This window comes from Aulonocara stuartgranti, assembly GCF_965226115.1.
Source record: "Aulonocara stuartgranti genome assembly, chromosome: 18".
Classification (NCBI taxonomy): domain Eukaryota; kingdom Metazoa; phylum Chordata; class Actinopteri; order Cichliformes; family Cichlidae; genus Aulonocara; species Aulonocara stuartgranti.
Genome location: NC_138954.1, coordinates 31,365,186 through 31,376,452, shown reverse-complemented (window position 1 = coordinate 31,376,452; position 11,267 = coordinate 31,365,186). Strand labels below are relative to the sequence as shown.

Genomic DNA, 11,267 nt, shown 5'->3' with positions numbered 1-11,267 from the left:
AATATTCCTGCTCAGAATTTATGCATTTGAAATCAGCTTGGACTTAATGTCATTCACTTATCTTTAACGTTTTTCAAACAATTTTTTTTTCTAAATTTCATTTCTTTCTTGTTACAACTTTGCTGTGCACACACATACTTTTTCAGCTGGTAAGACTGTAGAGCAGAGATAAAGAGCTGGCTGAAATGAACCAGATTGGAAGAACAGCGGCAGTGAGCAGTGCATCACCCTGTTTGTACCCATGTGTGTTTCTCTAACATGTAGCAGGTCTGATGTGTGTCCCGAGCATTTCCAGTTTGAAGTTCAACAGCATCTGGCCCAGGGTTTATTTTCCATCCTGTGTTCCTTCCAGTGGCTCTGCTGCTTCCAGGAAAATTTAATCATACCTCACAAATAATGCCCACAACAGGATACAGAGGCACACAGAGAAGGAGAAAAGTGAGTCAATGACACTGAAAAACGTTTGAATCGTTTTATTATAAATGTACAAACTCCTAGTTAAGCAGTCAAAATTCTTGCCCTTGTCCTATTTTGGTTGTAAAAAAAAAAAATACCCAGACAAGTTAAAAATTATTTTACCACTTCTATCAACAATGGGAAATACATTAAAAGGACAAACAATAAAAATTTTATCACAAAGAAAATAACAGGCAATTACTTCAATACAAAATCTGAAAAAAAAAATCACTGGTTATACTGGTTACATGGGGCATATCATATGCAAATCTGCTTTCATTAAGCAAAGAATTTGAAAAGCTGTATTTGCTGTATTTGAGGCTGATTTGTGTAATTTTGACTCTGTGTAGATTAAAGAAAGTTCAAAATAAATTTAAACTTGTTGACCTATTTCTTGTTTTTTTTCTCTTTTAAGTCATTAAAGATGTATGTTGTACAATCATTCCACTCTGTAAAAAGAGCAGTTCAAAGACATCTTGAAAAGCCCCAAATTACCATAACATTCATGGTCATTATGAGTAAATATAAACCTCTGCCCAACTTACAGTCCCTTACTGTTTCCACATCCACTATAACCAAAACAATTGTTGCTTCTGATAAATCATTTTGCCCAGAAAAGGTTATAAGACCATTTCCAAACAAAATGAAGTCACTCTACGGTGAGAAAGATTATTGATGTGGAAAATATTCAAGACATTTGCCAATTGTCCCAGAAGTTAACATCCCAGCAATTCCCCCTAAGGTCAGATCATACAGTGCTCAGAGAAATTGCAACCAAAGAGCTACATCTCAGAATCTACAAGCCCTAATTAGTATGTTAAATGTTACAGTTCATGACAGTGAAATAAGAAAACAATTGAACTAGTATGGATTGTTTGAAACACTGCTGCCAGGAAAAAGTATCTTCTTCTTCATGTCACCCAAGACAATTCTGCTTTTCTTGTCTGCAAGTGCTGTGTCCGACAGTTACTGACTTAAGTGCGTGCACATCAGAGCAGCAACCCAGTGACCACACAGTGTTTAATTTATCCACAGTCTTTTCGAAACAAAACACAGACGGAATATCTGTTCAGTTTTCATATTTCTTCCATCCTCGGCTTTGTTTTGACTCACTGGACAAACTAAATTGCCAAATATTCATCTAACCATCTGCCCATTATTCTAAATAAGCAAAAATGACATCATACATCATCTGATGACCATTATCCCATGAGTACAGTTTCTTGTCCAGTGGACAATAAGCCAGCTGGGAGTTATGTGCATGCATGTTTGTGAATGCCAGGCTTGGCACTGTGTGCGTAAGCGTGTGAGTGTCAAATGCGTAGGTCACGTTTGCATAGCGACGCTCCATACTATCCACTGCATAAAGCACACCACATACCAAGAAGCTGTTACCGTAACGACCTCTTCTGAGACCTGTGCGAAAGGTCTGTATTGGCTGAAGGTCTCGAGGGTGGAGGTGGATTAGCAGGATAACTTCCTGGTGGAAGCCCTCTGTGTCCAAAGCAGGGTAAAGCAGCCACAGGCCGGACTCATCTACCGCAAACTCAACCTGCAAAATACACAAGCTCAAGTTTGTATGACTTTTGCATCTTAAAATAATTTTAGACTGCAATCTTTCAGGTTGTTGTTTTGGTTTTAGAACCTAGAATTTTACTGATCTATTCATTCCCACTGCAGTTATTCATCTGCAGCAGGCAGCTGTTTACATACTGTTCTTAGCTCTCCAGACAGCAGATTAAGGTAGATTAAGGTAGTCCTTGCTGGTGGAGATCAAAAACAGATTTGGAGAATCTTTAAAGAGATTTTAAAGAGTTTAAAGAGAGCCTGACTGGCTGACTTTTCTTTCTAACTACAGTTGAGGCCAAAATTATTAGCCCCCCAGGAATTTTGGAACATTTTGCTAAACTTTTGCCCAACGTTTGCAGCATTGATGAAACTTGATACATTCAAACATTCACCAGTGCGATTTAGTAGCTTTCAGTACATTTTGTAATATAAAATACCTTTTTAGGTTTGCTTCATATCAAATATAATAAAAAATGGGGAGGTCAAAAATATTAGCCCCATGTGAATGTTTGCTTTCAAAACACCTAGAGTAATTAACCAGTCAGCTTTGAAACCACATCTGTGCAGTCAACTGGCTTCCTAACAACATTCAATTGGCATAAAAAGGGTTCAAGGAACAGGGCATGAGAAGAACTACTGTTACTGGCCATGCCAAAGATAAAGGAAATAATTCTGGAGCTCAGAAAAAAAGATAGTAGAGGCTCATGATAAGGGGGAAGGCTACATGCCATTTCCAAGCAATTCACAGTGTCTAGAACTGCTGTATGTTGCATCATTGCCAAGTCCAAGGAGACAAATTCTGTAAGAAACAAACCTGGCCGTGGCCGTAAGTTCAAGATTTCAAGAACCCTGGAGACGAAAATAGACACAGATGTCAGCAAGGAACACCTGCCAAGATGATTGTTACTGACCTGGCTTCTTCTGGAGTTGATGTTTCAAAGAACACAGTTGTGACGGCTATTTATCATGGTGAACTTCAGGGGCATCATCCCAGAAGAACACTTTTACTCAAAGAGCTGCACATCACAGTCCGACTGAGGTTTGCCAATGAACATTTGTAAGGTAAAGATCAGTTTTGGAAGTGCTTTGATCTGATGAGACTAAACTGGAACTGTTTCAGCACATAGTTGTTGCTTATGTTTGGCAAAGAAAGGCACAGGCCTTCAACCCCAGGAACACAGTTGGGAACATCCTGCTGTGAGGCTGTTTTCAGGCACAGGGAGCCTTGTTTGGTTGCATGGCATCATGAAAAAATAAATTATGTTGACATTTTGAAAGAGAAAATGCAGAAATCCGCTCATAGTCTAGGCTTAGGTTGTCGCTGGGTCTTCCAACAAGGCAATGACCCAAAGCATACATCAACATTAGTCCAACAGTTCCTCAAGGGTACCAAAACCAAGATCCTGGAGTGGCCCGCACAGAGCACAGACCTCAATCCTATTGAGAATCTGTGGCAAGTGCTCCAAGTGAATGTCCATGCTTGGAAACCATTCAATTTGGATGAGCTAGAACAATTTGCAATGGAGGAATGGGCCAAAATCCCTCAGAAGACCTGTGCAAACCTAGTAATGACCTACTCTAAGAAATTGTTGTCAGTTGTGGCTCAGAAAGGGTACAGTATATGACTATTAATGGCCATGGGGCTAATAATTTTGGATGTCTCATTTTTGCCCTTTCTTGTTTTAATTTGGTGTATCAATAAAATATCCTAATTAACCTTAGTGGACATTGTTGTTTTGGAAACAGATACACTATACAAAACAGAGACTTGTTGTTAATGGTCATTTTCACACTAAAATCGCACACACACATATAAACATCCACATTCCAACATATACACATCCACATTCCAATGTATGGAACATACACCCACTGATGTATATAAATAAAGACCAGGGCAGTGGCAGAGCGCGAGTGCCTGAGCCCTCACTCCCGTGCGGGTGCTCTGTGACTGCCCTTGCTGCAAGTAAAACTGTGTGTTTCTCCTCTCTGATTCTCAGCTGAAGAAGTGTCTTAGAATACATCTCTTGACAGAAACAAACCACAAAAGTGATCAGTTTAGTAATTTATAATGTTCCCACACATAATTTTAATGATGCTTGAAAGACTTCTAAATGTTCTTGTTTAAATCATTATGGAGTACTTCTTGGGCCGTTATTTAAAAATGAAAGTAATGAGTCTTACTTCAGTCTGTGTCTTGTGAATTTGCTCCTCCAGTAAAGCATCGTGCAGTGTGGTCCACGCAGCCACATATCTGTGCCTCAGGTCATATCTGATAACGTCCCTGCTGAAGGCTCGATTATAGTAGAAAGCTCCATTAAACACAACATGGCCTGTTCCAGTGAAACTGTAAGGTAGCTTGTATGAATTACTTGTCTGACCTGAACAGGAAGGACACACAGAAAATAGATATGCACAACCTTAATGATCATCAAACTAAGATATGTCCATCATGTAGAGAAAATATTTTACTGCAACTGATTGATTGATTGATTGATTGATTGATTGATTGATTGATTGATTGATTGATTGATTGATTGATTGATTGATTGATTGATTGATTGATCATACTTTATTCATCCCGAGGGAAATTGGGTTAATAAACATTGCAACGATTTTTACCTTAATTAATAACAGTATTTCAAATGGTTAAAAATTTATTTTGTTTTCTAATAACACTAATGTTGAGACTAGATTATTTTTGTTTATAATGTTATGCAATAAATCAGACTGTATTTTATATTTCATATTTGGTTTCACAATTATCCTCTCATTTGTACTGTCTTATAATTAAAAGACCCGCCTCCACACCCTTTAAAAAACAAACTTGTTTCCAGGCTGTGGATGATCTTTGTCTTTGTCAAGAAATTTTTTAAAACTATTTCAGCTTTTTAGAAACATCTTGGTTTCAAGCATCCAATGAAGAACAACAAATATGATTTTTGTCAAAGCCTTGTGATTAAGTAATCGTCATTAGGATATTGAGCTAAGTAATTGTCATTGTAAAATTTCCCCAAATTGAGAAGCCTTATTTTCTAAGGCAGAAAATCCCTGCAATATCCAGGAGAAGACAAATATTACATGCTCGTGCATCAAAATGATGTTCAGGCTAACTTTTCATCCAGATGCAAAGGCGAAGGCAGTTTTACATCACTGCAAAGGGACAGCTATGGTAGATGAATGCCCTTTCCTGAGCCTGGTTCTGCTGGAGGCCCCTTCTTGTTAAAATGGTGTTCTTCCTTCCCACCGTCACCAAATACTAGCTCATAATGAGCCGTATGCTCATCAGGGTTCTCTCTAATAGTGTCTATTACATGGGCCTTTCCTTACAATATGAAGCACTTGGAACAACTGTTGTTATCTACTGGCACTACACAAATAACCATTAATTTAAACTATTTTTACGTACTTTATGAAACCTCATTTAAAATGAAATTGGCAACCAAGATTTAGAGGATTAAATATAAAGATCATTTGATTGTTAAGTATCTAAACTTTAACTCCTAGACCTGGTAATATTGAAACACAGGTGCTAAAATGAATTTCACAAGTGTATAGCATTTTACCATACTCGTGTTCAGCTTGAAGGACCTGATTCTAATCCATGAATATTTTTCTAACACATCCATTGTGTGTGAAATATTGTTTCCTGTTTTTCTGGTTTTTTACTTTTACGGATCTTCATGTCACTGTTTGTTCTGTCGTTCAAATATGAAATGCATTTGTCAGTGGAATCTGTTCTGATTGCTAAAACATTGATAGAACTTTTATGAGATTAATTAGGGTACCTGACACTGTTTGAGATTAGAAGATAATTTTTTTCACAAACACAAACCTCTGTACCTAATTTGAAGGTGTCCATGTCTCGGAACTCCAGTAGGTTGTTGCCATAGTGACCACTAGTGAGGTAGATGACGTTCCCATGACCACGAGCATCTCTCATCCAGGCTCCATCACTAAGGCCATAAGTATTTTTCTGGACCGGTTCAGAGATGCTGGCTACTGTGTCCTTACACACTCCTGTAAAAATACACATTAGGTGTCAGTAAGGATACACCTACTACCAGATGAGGTATTACAATACGCCGATCAGCCAAAATGCTATAATTACACCTTTCTAGTAATTATTTTGTCTGTCTAATATCTATAAGACTAAACAGTTATGTTGAAAAGGGAAACTATTGATAGAGACCAAGACCACATTTTTTTTATCAGGCTGGGAAGCTGAAACTGAAGGCATTTTAACACAGGATTTTGTGAGATCTCCCTCAAGTGGCCACTGGAGCCCTGGAGGTTACCATTTCATTTTTATGAAATAATCAACATTATTAGCTTCATATGGAAATGAATAGGTTCATTAGTCTTACTCTACCTGGCTTTTTGGTAACCACTGGTTGGTCAGCGGGGCTCTCTGTCCAGCTGAGGCGGCTTTTGGTTCTTGAATGAGGCGCTGAGGTGGGAGCTGCACCAATAGGTGGAGTGATATTGGTGTCTGAGGGTGAAGTGGTATACTGGCTGACAGGCGCAGTGGGGTGAATAGCAGTTCTGGTAGTTAAGGATTTTTGGGTAGTTGCCGTTGGGTTTGGAGTTGTTGTGGAGGAGCGAACTGGTTGGGTTGCAGTTATGGTTTGTTGGCTGGTAGATGGGGGAGCTGTTGGTGGATGGGATGGTGAAGATCTGGTCAAAGGTATGTCTTTGAGGTCTGGCTTTATGGTAGTTTTTGAAGGCCTGTTAGGTGGCAGCTGCTCAGACACCTGAAAATCCACTGATGATTTTGTGGTTACAGAAGCTACAAGACAAGATAAAAGAAGAAAGGGCCTTTCTCTGTAATTTTTAAAATAAATTTTACCTTTGATTAAATTAAAAAAGCCTTTAGCACATAACTTGAAAGCATTGATTTTACAGATCAATGCAATAGACTTACTGTTCTGTGCTTTGCCTTTCTTATCCTCCTTGTAGCTCTCTTCCTCTGCCTTGTAAAAGGTCACACCCCTGATGACAACAGTGTTTTTGTCTTTCATTTGCTGCTTTGGCTCTGTCTTCTCTTTGATCGGCTTTCGTGTTTCTGTCTGATTCCTGATTGGGTTCTGTTCCTCCACACCATCTTGCTGGTGGTTTGTCTTCAGCTGGCTGTCATAATTCTTCTGTAAGAGAAAATTCAGTCTCGTTTATAATGAAGAGGGACTATCTATGCATGATAGCAATCTTCTAGAAGAGTGCACAGCATAAAATCAGACAAGAGTTTGTCTTGACTTGTGATCTGTTAAGATGCAGATTTTCACAAGGTTTTTACCTGCTTGTGGGCGTAGGGAGCTGCTCCACTTTTAACTCTTGAGCGCTCATCATTCAGTTTCTTTTTTTTCGGCTGGATCTTTTTTTCTTTATCCTTTTCCCTCGCTCTTTCCTTTACACGTTCTTTCTCTCTCATTCTTTCAGTCAAATTTTGTGTGAATGCCTTGAGTTCAGAAAAAGACACATGCAGGGTCAACCAACTATTTCAGGTGACATCACTTTGCACTTAGTCTGGACTCTGTGAATATACAAATATATATTTTTAGAAGTCTGGATATTCAATTCAATTTTATTTATACAGCGCCAAATCACAACAGTCAAGACGACTATCTTACAATCAAGACGACTATCTTACAATCTATTATTGTAAGGTAGACCCTACAATAATAAATACAGAGAAAAACCCAACAATCATAGGACCCCATATGAGCAAGCACTTTAGCGACAGTGGGAAGGAAAAACTCCCTTTTAACAGGAAGAAACCTCCGGCAGAACCAGGCTCATGGAGGGGCGGGGCCATCTGCTGCCACTGGTTGGGGAGAGAGAAGTAAGACAGGATAAAAAGCATGCTGTGGAAGAGGGCCAGTGATTAATAACAGGTATGATTCAGTGCGGAGAGGTCTATTAAAACATAGTGAGTGAGAAAGGTGACTGAAGAAGAAATACTTAATGCATCATGGGAATCCACCAGCAGCCTACACCTATTGCAGCATAACTAAAGGAGGATTCAGGGTCACCTAATCCAGCCCTAACTATATGCATATCAAAAAGGAAAGTTTTAAGCCTAATCTTAAAAGTGGAGAGAGTGTGAGTATGAATGTTATCTGTCTCTCTGGTTCAGTCCTGTGTACCCTGCCTCTGACCCTAAACAAAATCACAGAAATATTTCTTTAATAGTAAAACTTCTATGGCTTAAAGACAATACCAACTATATATATTTTTTCAATTAATTGTAAAAATAAGCTATTCCAGTATTGCAGTACAGCCATCCATGTAGGGGTATCATATTTCAAGGAAATGTCCAACAATCATATTTCTGATATTTTAAAAAAAAATGAATACATTTTGTTGATTTTTGCGGCTCACAGACAACAAACTTTACAAGTGTAAGTGAGTGACGGGCATTTGCCATCCTTCTTTTCCAGTGAGCTACTTGCAGCATTATAGTACAATAGTAGTGACACAGTCAAATGTAAACGCAAAAGTAGCCAACGTGTTTTCCTTGGAAATTTTAAGTAAAGGGAAGTTGCAACAATGTCAAGAGTTTAGAGCACATAACTGGTATACTAGTATTGCCCTAAAGTATATGATATGGCACAGTTTAACATCCAAGCACAGTCAAAGAGCAAGCTGACAGAGGATATGAAGAAGCAAAAGTGTTTAGTTTTACTATTTGTTTGTGTTAGCAGGTCTGTCTACCTTTGCAAAGCTTCTGCATTAAAAATATATACATGCTCTACATAAGAGTATGTACTGTATACAAACTATCAGTTTTGATTTTTAATAGGTGATTTTTGGACAACATGTACTCACCTTCTCTATGTTGTCCACCCTGGTCAGTAGCTTGGTGGTAACAGAATGGAGCTTTAACAAGTCCATTCCATACAGAGAGACTTCCAACAAGTCAATGATAGTTGCCAGCTAAACAAAATCAAGAAATTGTTTTTTTTTAAATTATTATTAGTTAAACATCTTCCTGCTCAAAACTAACTTAACAGTGTATCATCAGTAACCAGAACACATGTATATGTTTCTACCTTGATGTCATCTTTGCTCGCTTCCTGTAGTTTTTTAAACCTGTACTCTCCCTCGCAGGGATTGACAGCGGAAGGTGGAGCCATGCACACACACTTCTTGCAGTCTGTTCCTTTGGTAATTGTCTCTACAGTGTAAAAATCCCGAGATGGTGATTTTAGGTCACTTTCATGGACATGGCTGCAGTCGGATCGCTTAATTGGTCGAACAACACAGCGACACACACAGTCGGACCCTGAAGACACTGTTTTTACTTTGTCGTAATCTCCCAGCAACTGAAACAGAGGCAGAAAGTTGTCTTTCTCAGTATATTTTTTCCACAATATAGGCCAGATAGCAGGAAACCTGAATAAATATTGAATGTAAAATTAATAGTATATTATACTATACTTATATTATAATTTATTTAGCAGAAATGCAGGAACTAAAATCAGAAAAAGAGTTGAAATGTCTGACGATATGCAGCTGCAACAGTGGTGAGCTGTGTGGAATGAAGACAGCTATAGGCATTTACAAACAGGCCCTCTTTGGTTTGGACCACTTACAGTTTGAGGATATTACATAACCAACCACCAGGGGGATGCAAACTTTTACCATAGTGTACACTCACACACACACACACACACACACACACACAGCTCTGGGCTTGATTTACCATGACAGTATGAGGTAAAAGGAAATTTCCCGTATAGTTAAACTTTTGGAATCGCTGTGTCAGAAACAACCCCTGAAATCCAACTCAAGATGGAAAACGAGAGGTTCAGGGTTCACTGTTTAAAGCAAAGTAAGTCCTAACAGCACAAGTGCTGTGGGATCTCATGTGGTTTTCCCTTGGTGAGGTAGATGGAAAGTTTTGCTGAGGTACTAACTGCTGTTACTCAGTTGAAGTCTCCTGGAAGAAGAATTAAGCAGGTCACAGGTCATGGATTGAAGTTTTAGTTTTTATAATTTGCATAAAAGAGCATGGCTTTGCAGAACTTTACTTCAGTTCAGTCAAATGTAAAAATAGGTCAAACAGCACATCATCTTGTGCTTTTAACTTTTAAAACGTTTTAAATTTGATAACTGCCTTAATTATTAAAACTAGGAATTTCTGTTCTCCCAACTCATTCGCAGTATGTGAATATACATAAACTTCTTTGTCAGTGTAGTTTAACATAGAATACAATTAATCATAAAAAGGCGCACATTATAGTTCACAAACCTGGCTTATTATATTCTCTTGGTTTTCCAGCTCGTCCTCCAGAGGCTCGACAGTGGGTTGGAACTGTGGAACTCTCCCCTGAGTGGCTTTCTCCGGGAACTGGTGACTACCCTCTGCTTTGCTTGTGGAGTTGGCATCTTTAATCGGCCTCAGCTCGTCGGTTTCAGCTAGCAGCATCTTCTCCCGAATGCTTCCGTCCACCGCCAGGCTTCTTACAGCACAGCAGAAAATCAGCAGTGAAAGTCCGCGCCACATTTCTGCACAGCAGCTAAGGATAAGAAGGACTCTGTATACAAACTAGTCTTTATCAGGTAGTTGTAGCCAAAAATTGCGGAGCAAGTACGAATGAATAAACACCCACGCATCAAACGGTGCAGTAAATTACTTCACTAGAAAGTAGGCTTATTGTCCGGGTAAAAACGAGTCCATAAAACGGTTTAGCTTGAAAAAAAAAGTACTCAAACTTAAAAAAGAAAGAAAGATCTCGTGTACTTGTTATTTTTTTTATGAAGACTCGTATTAAAATAATTGTTGTAAAAGAAACGAATTAAAAGCTAAAATAATAATAATAATTTTTAAAAAAAGGTTGCTTTAACTCGGGTCAGTGTGACGTGTCGCCGGTGAGCTGAATGGCACCGACGGACCTCAACACCGGCCCCAATCAGAACTGGACTAACTGCGCTCGAGCCTGAGCCTGAAGTGGGAGTGGGACAGATGGGCGGGGAGGGAGAGGGGAGAGAGAGAGAGCAGAAAGGCTCCAGGTTGAACACTTAACATTACACACAGCTTACTGCAGCTTGCCAGCCAATCAAAGTAGCCTAACTGGGCACTGCAAAGGTCCCGAGCGGTTTATCATGTCACAACTGTTTTTGCTTTACCAGTAAACCTCACGGTATGTTCACGTTTAATAAGGTTCCCATTAAAACCGATGTCAAACAATTTTCTTACTATTAATGTCTCGAAATATACTACAAGGTATTTAGTTTAACCA

The 11,267-nt window shown here is 38.9% G+C and overlaps 1 protein-coding gene across 1 annotated transcript; it reads right to left on the bottom strand.

The window, feature by feature from the left end:
* Positions 1-458: 458 nt before the first annotated feature.
* olfml2bb (olfactomedin-like 2Bb) lies at positions 459-11,014 on the bottom strand. Its single transcript, XM_082512426.1, has 9 exons — positions 10,277-11,014; positions 9,075-9,347; positions 8,851-8,958; positions 7,319-7,480; positions 6,950-7,169; positions 6,398-6,814; positions 5,869-6,045; positions 4,210-4,406; positions 459-2,008 (listed from the first exon to the last, which is right to left on the bottom strand). Exons 1-9 carry the CDS (start codon positions 10,529-10,531, stop codon positions 1,613-1,615), a joined length of 2,205 nt encoding a protein of 734 aa, XP_082368552.1. The 5' UTR covers positions 10,532-11,014; the 3' UTR covers positions 459-1,612.
* Positions 11,015-11,267: the final 253 nt, after the last annotated feature.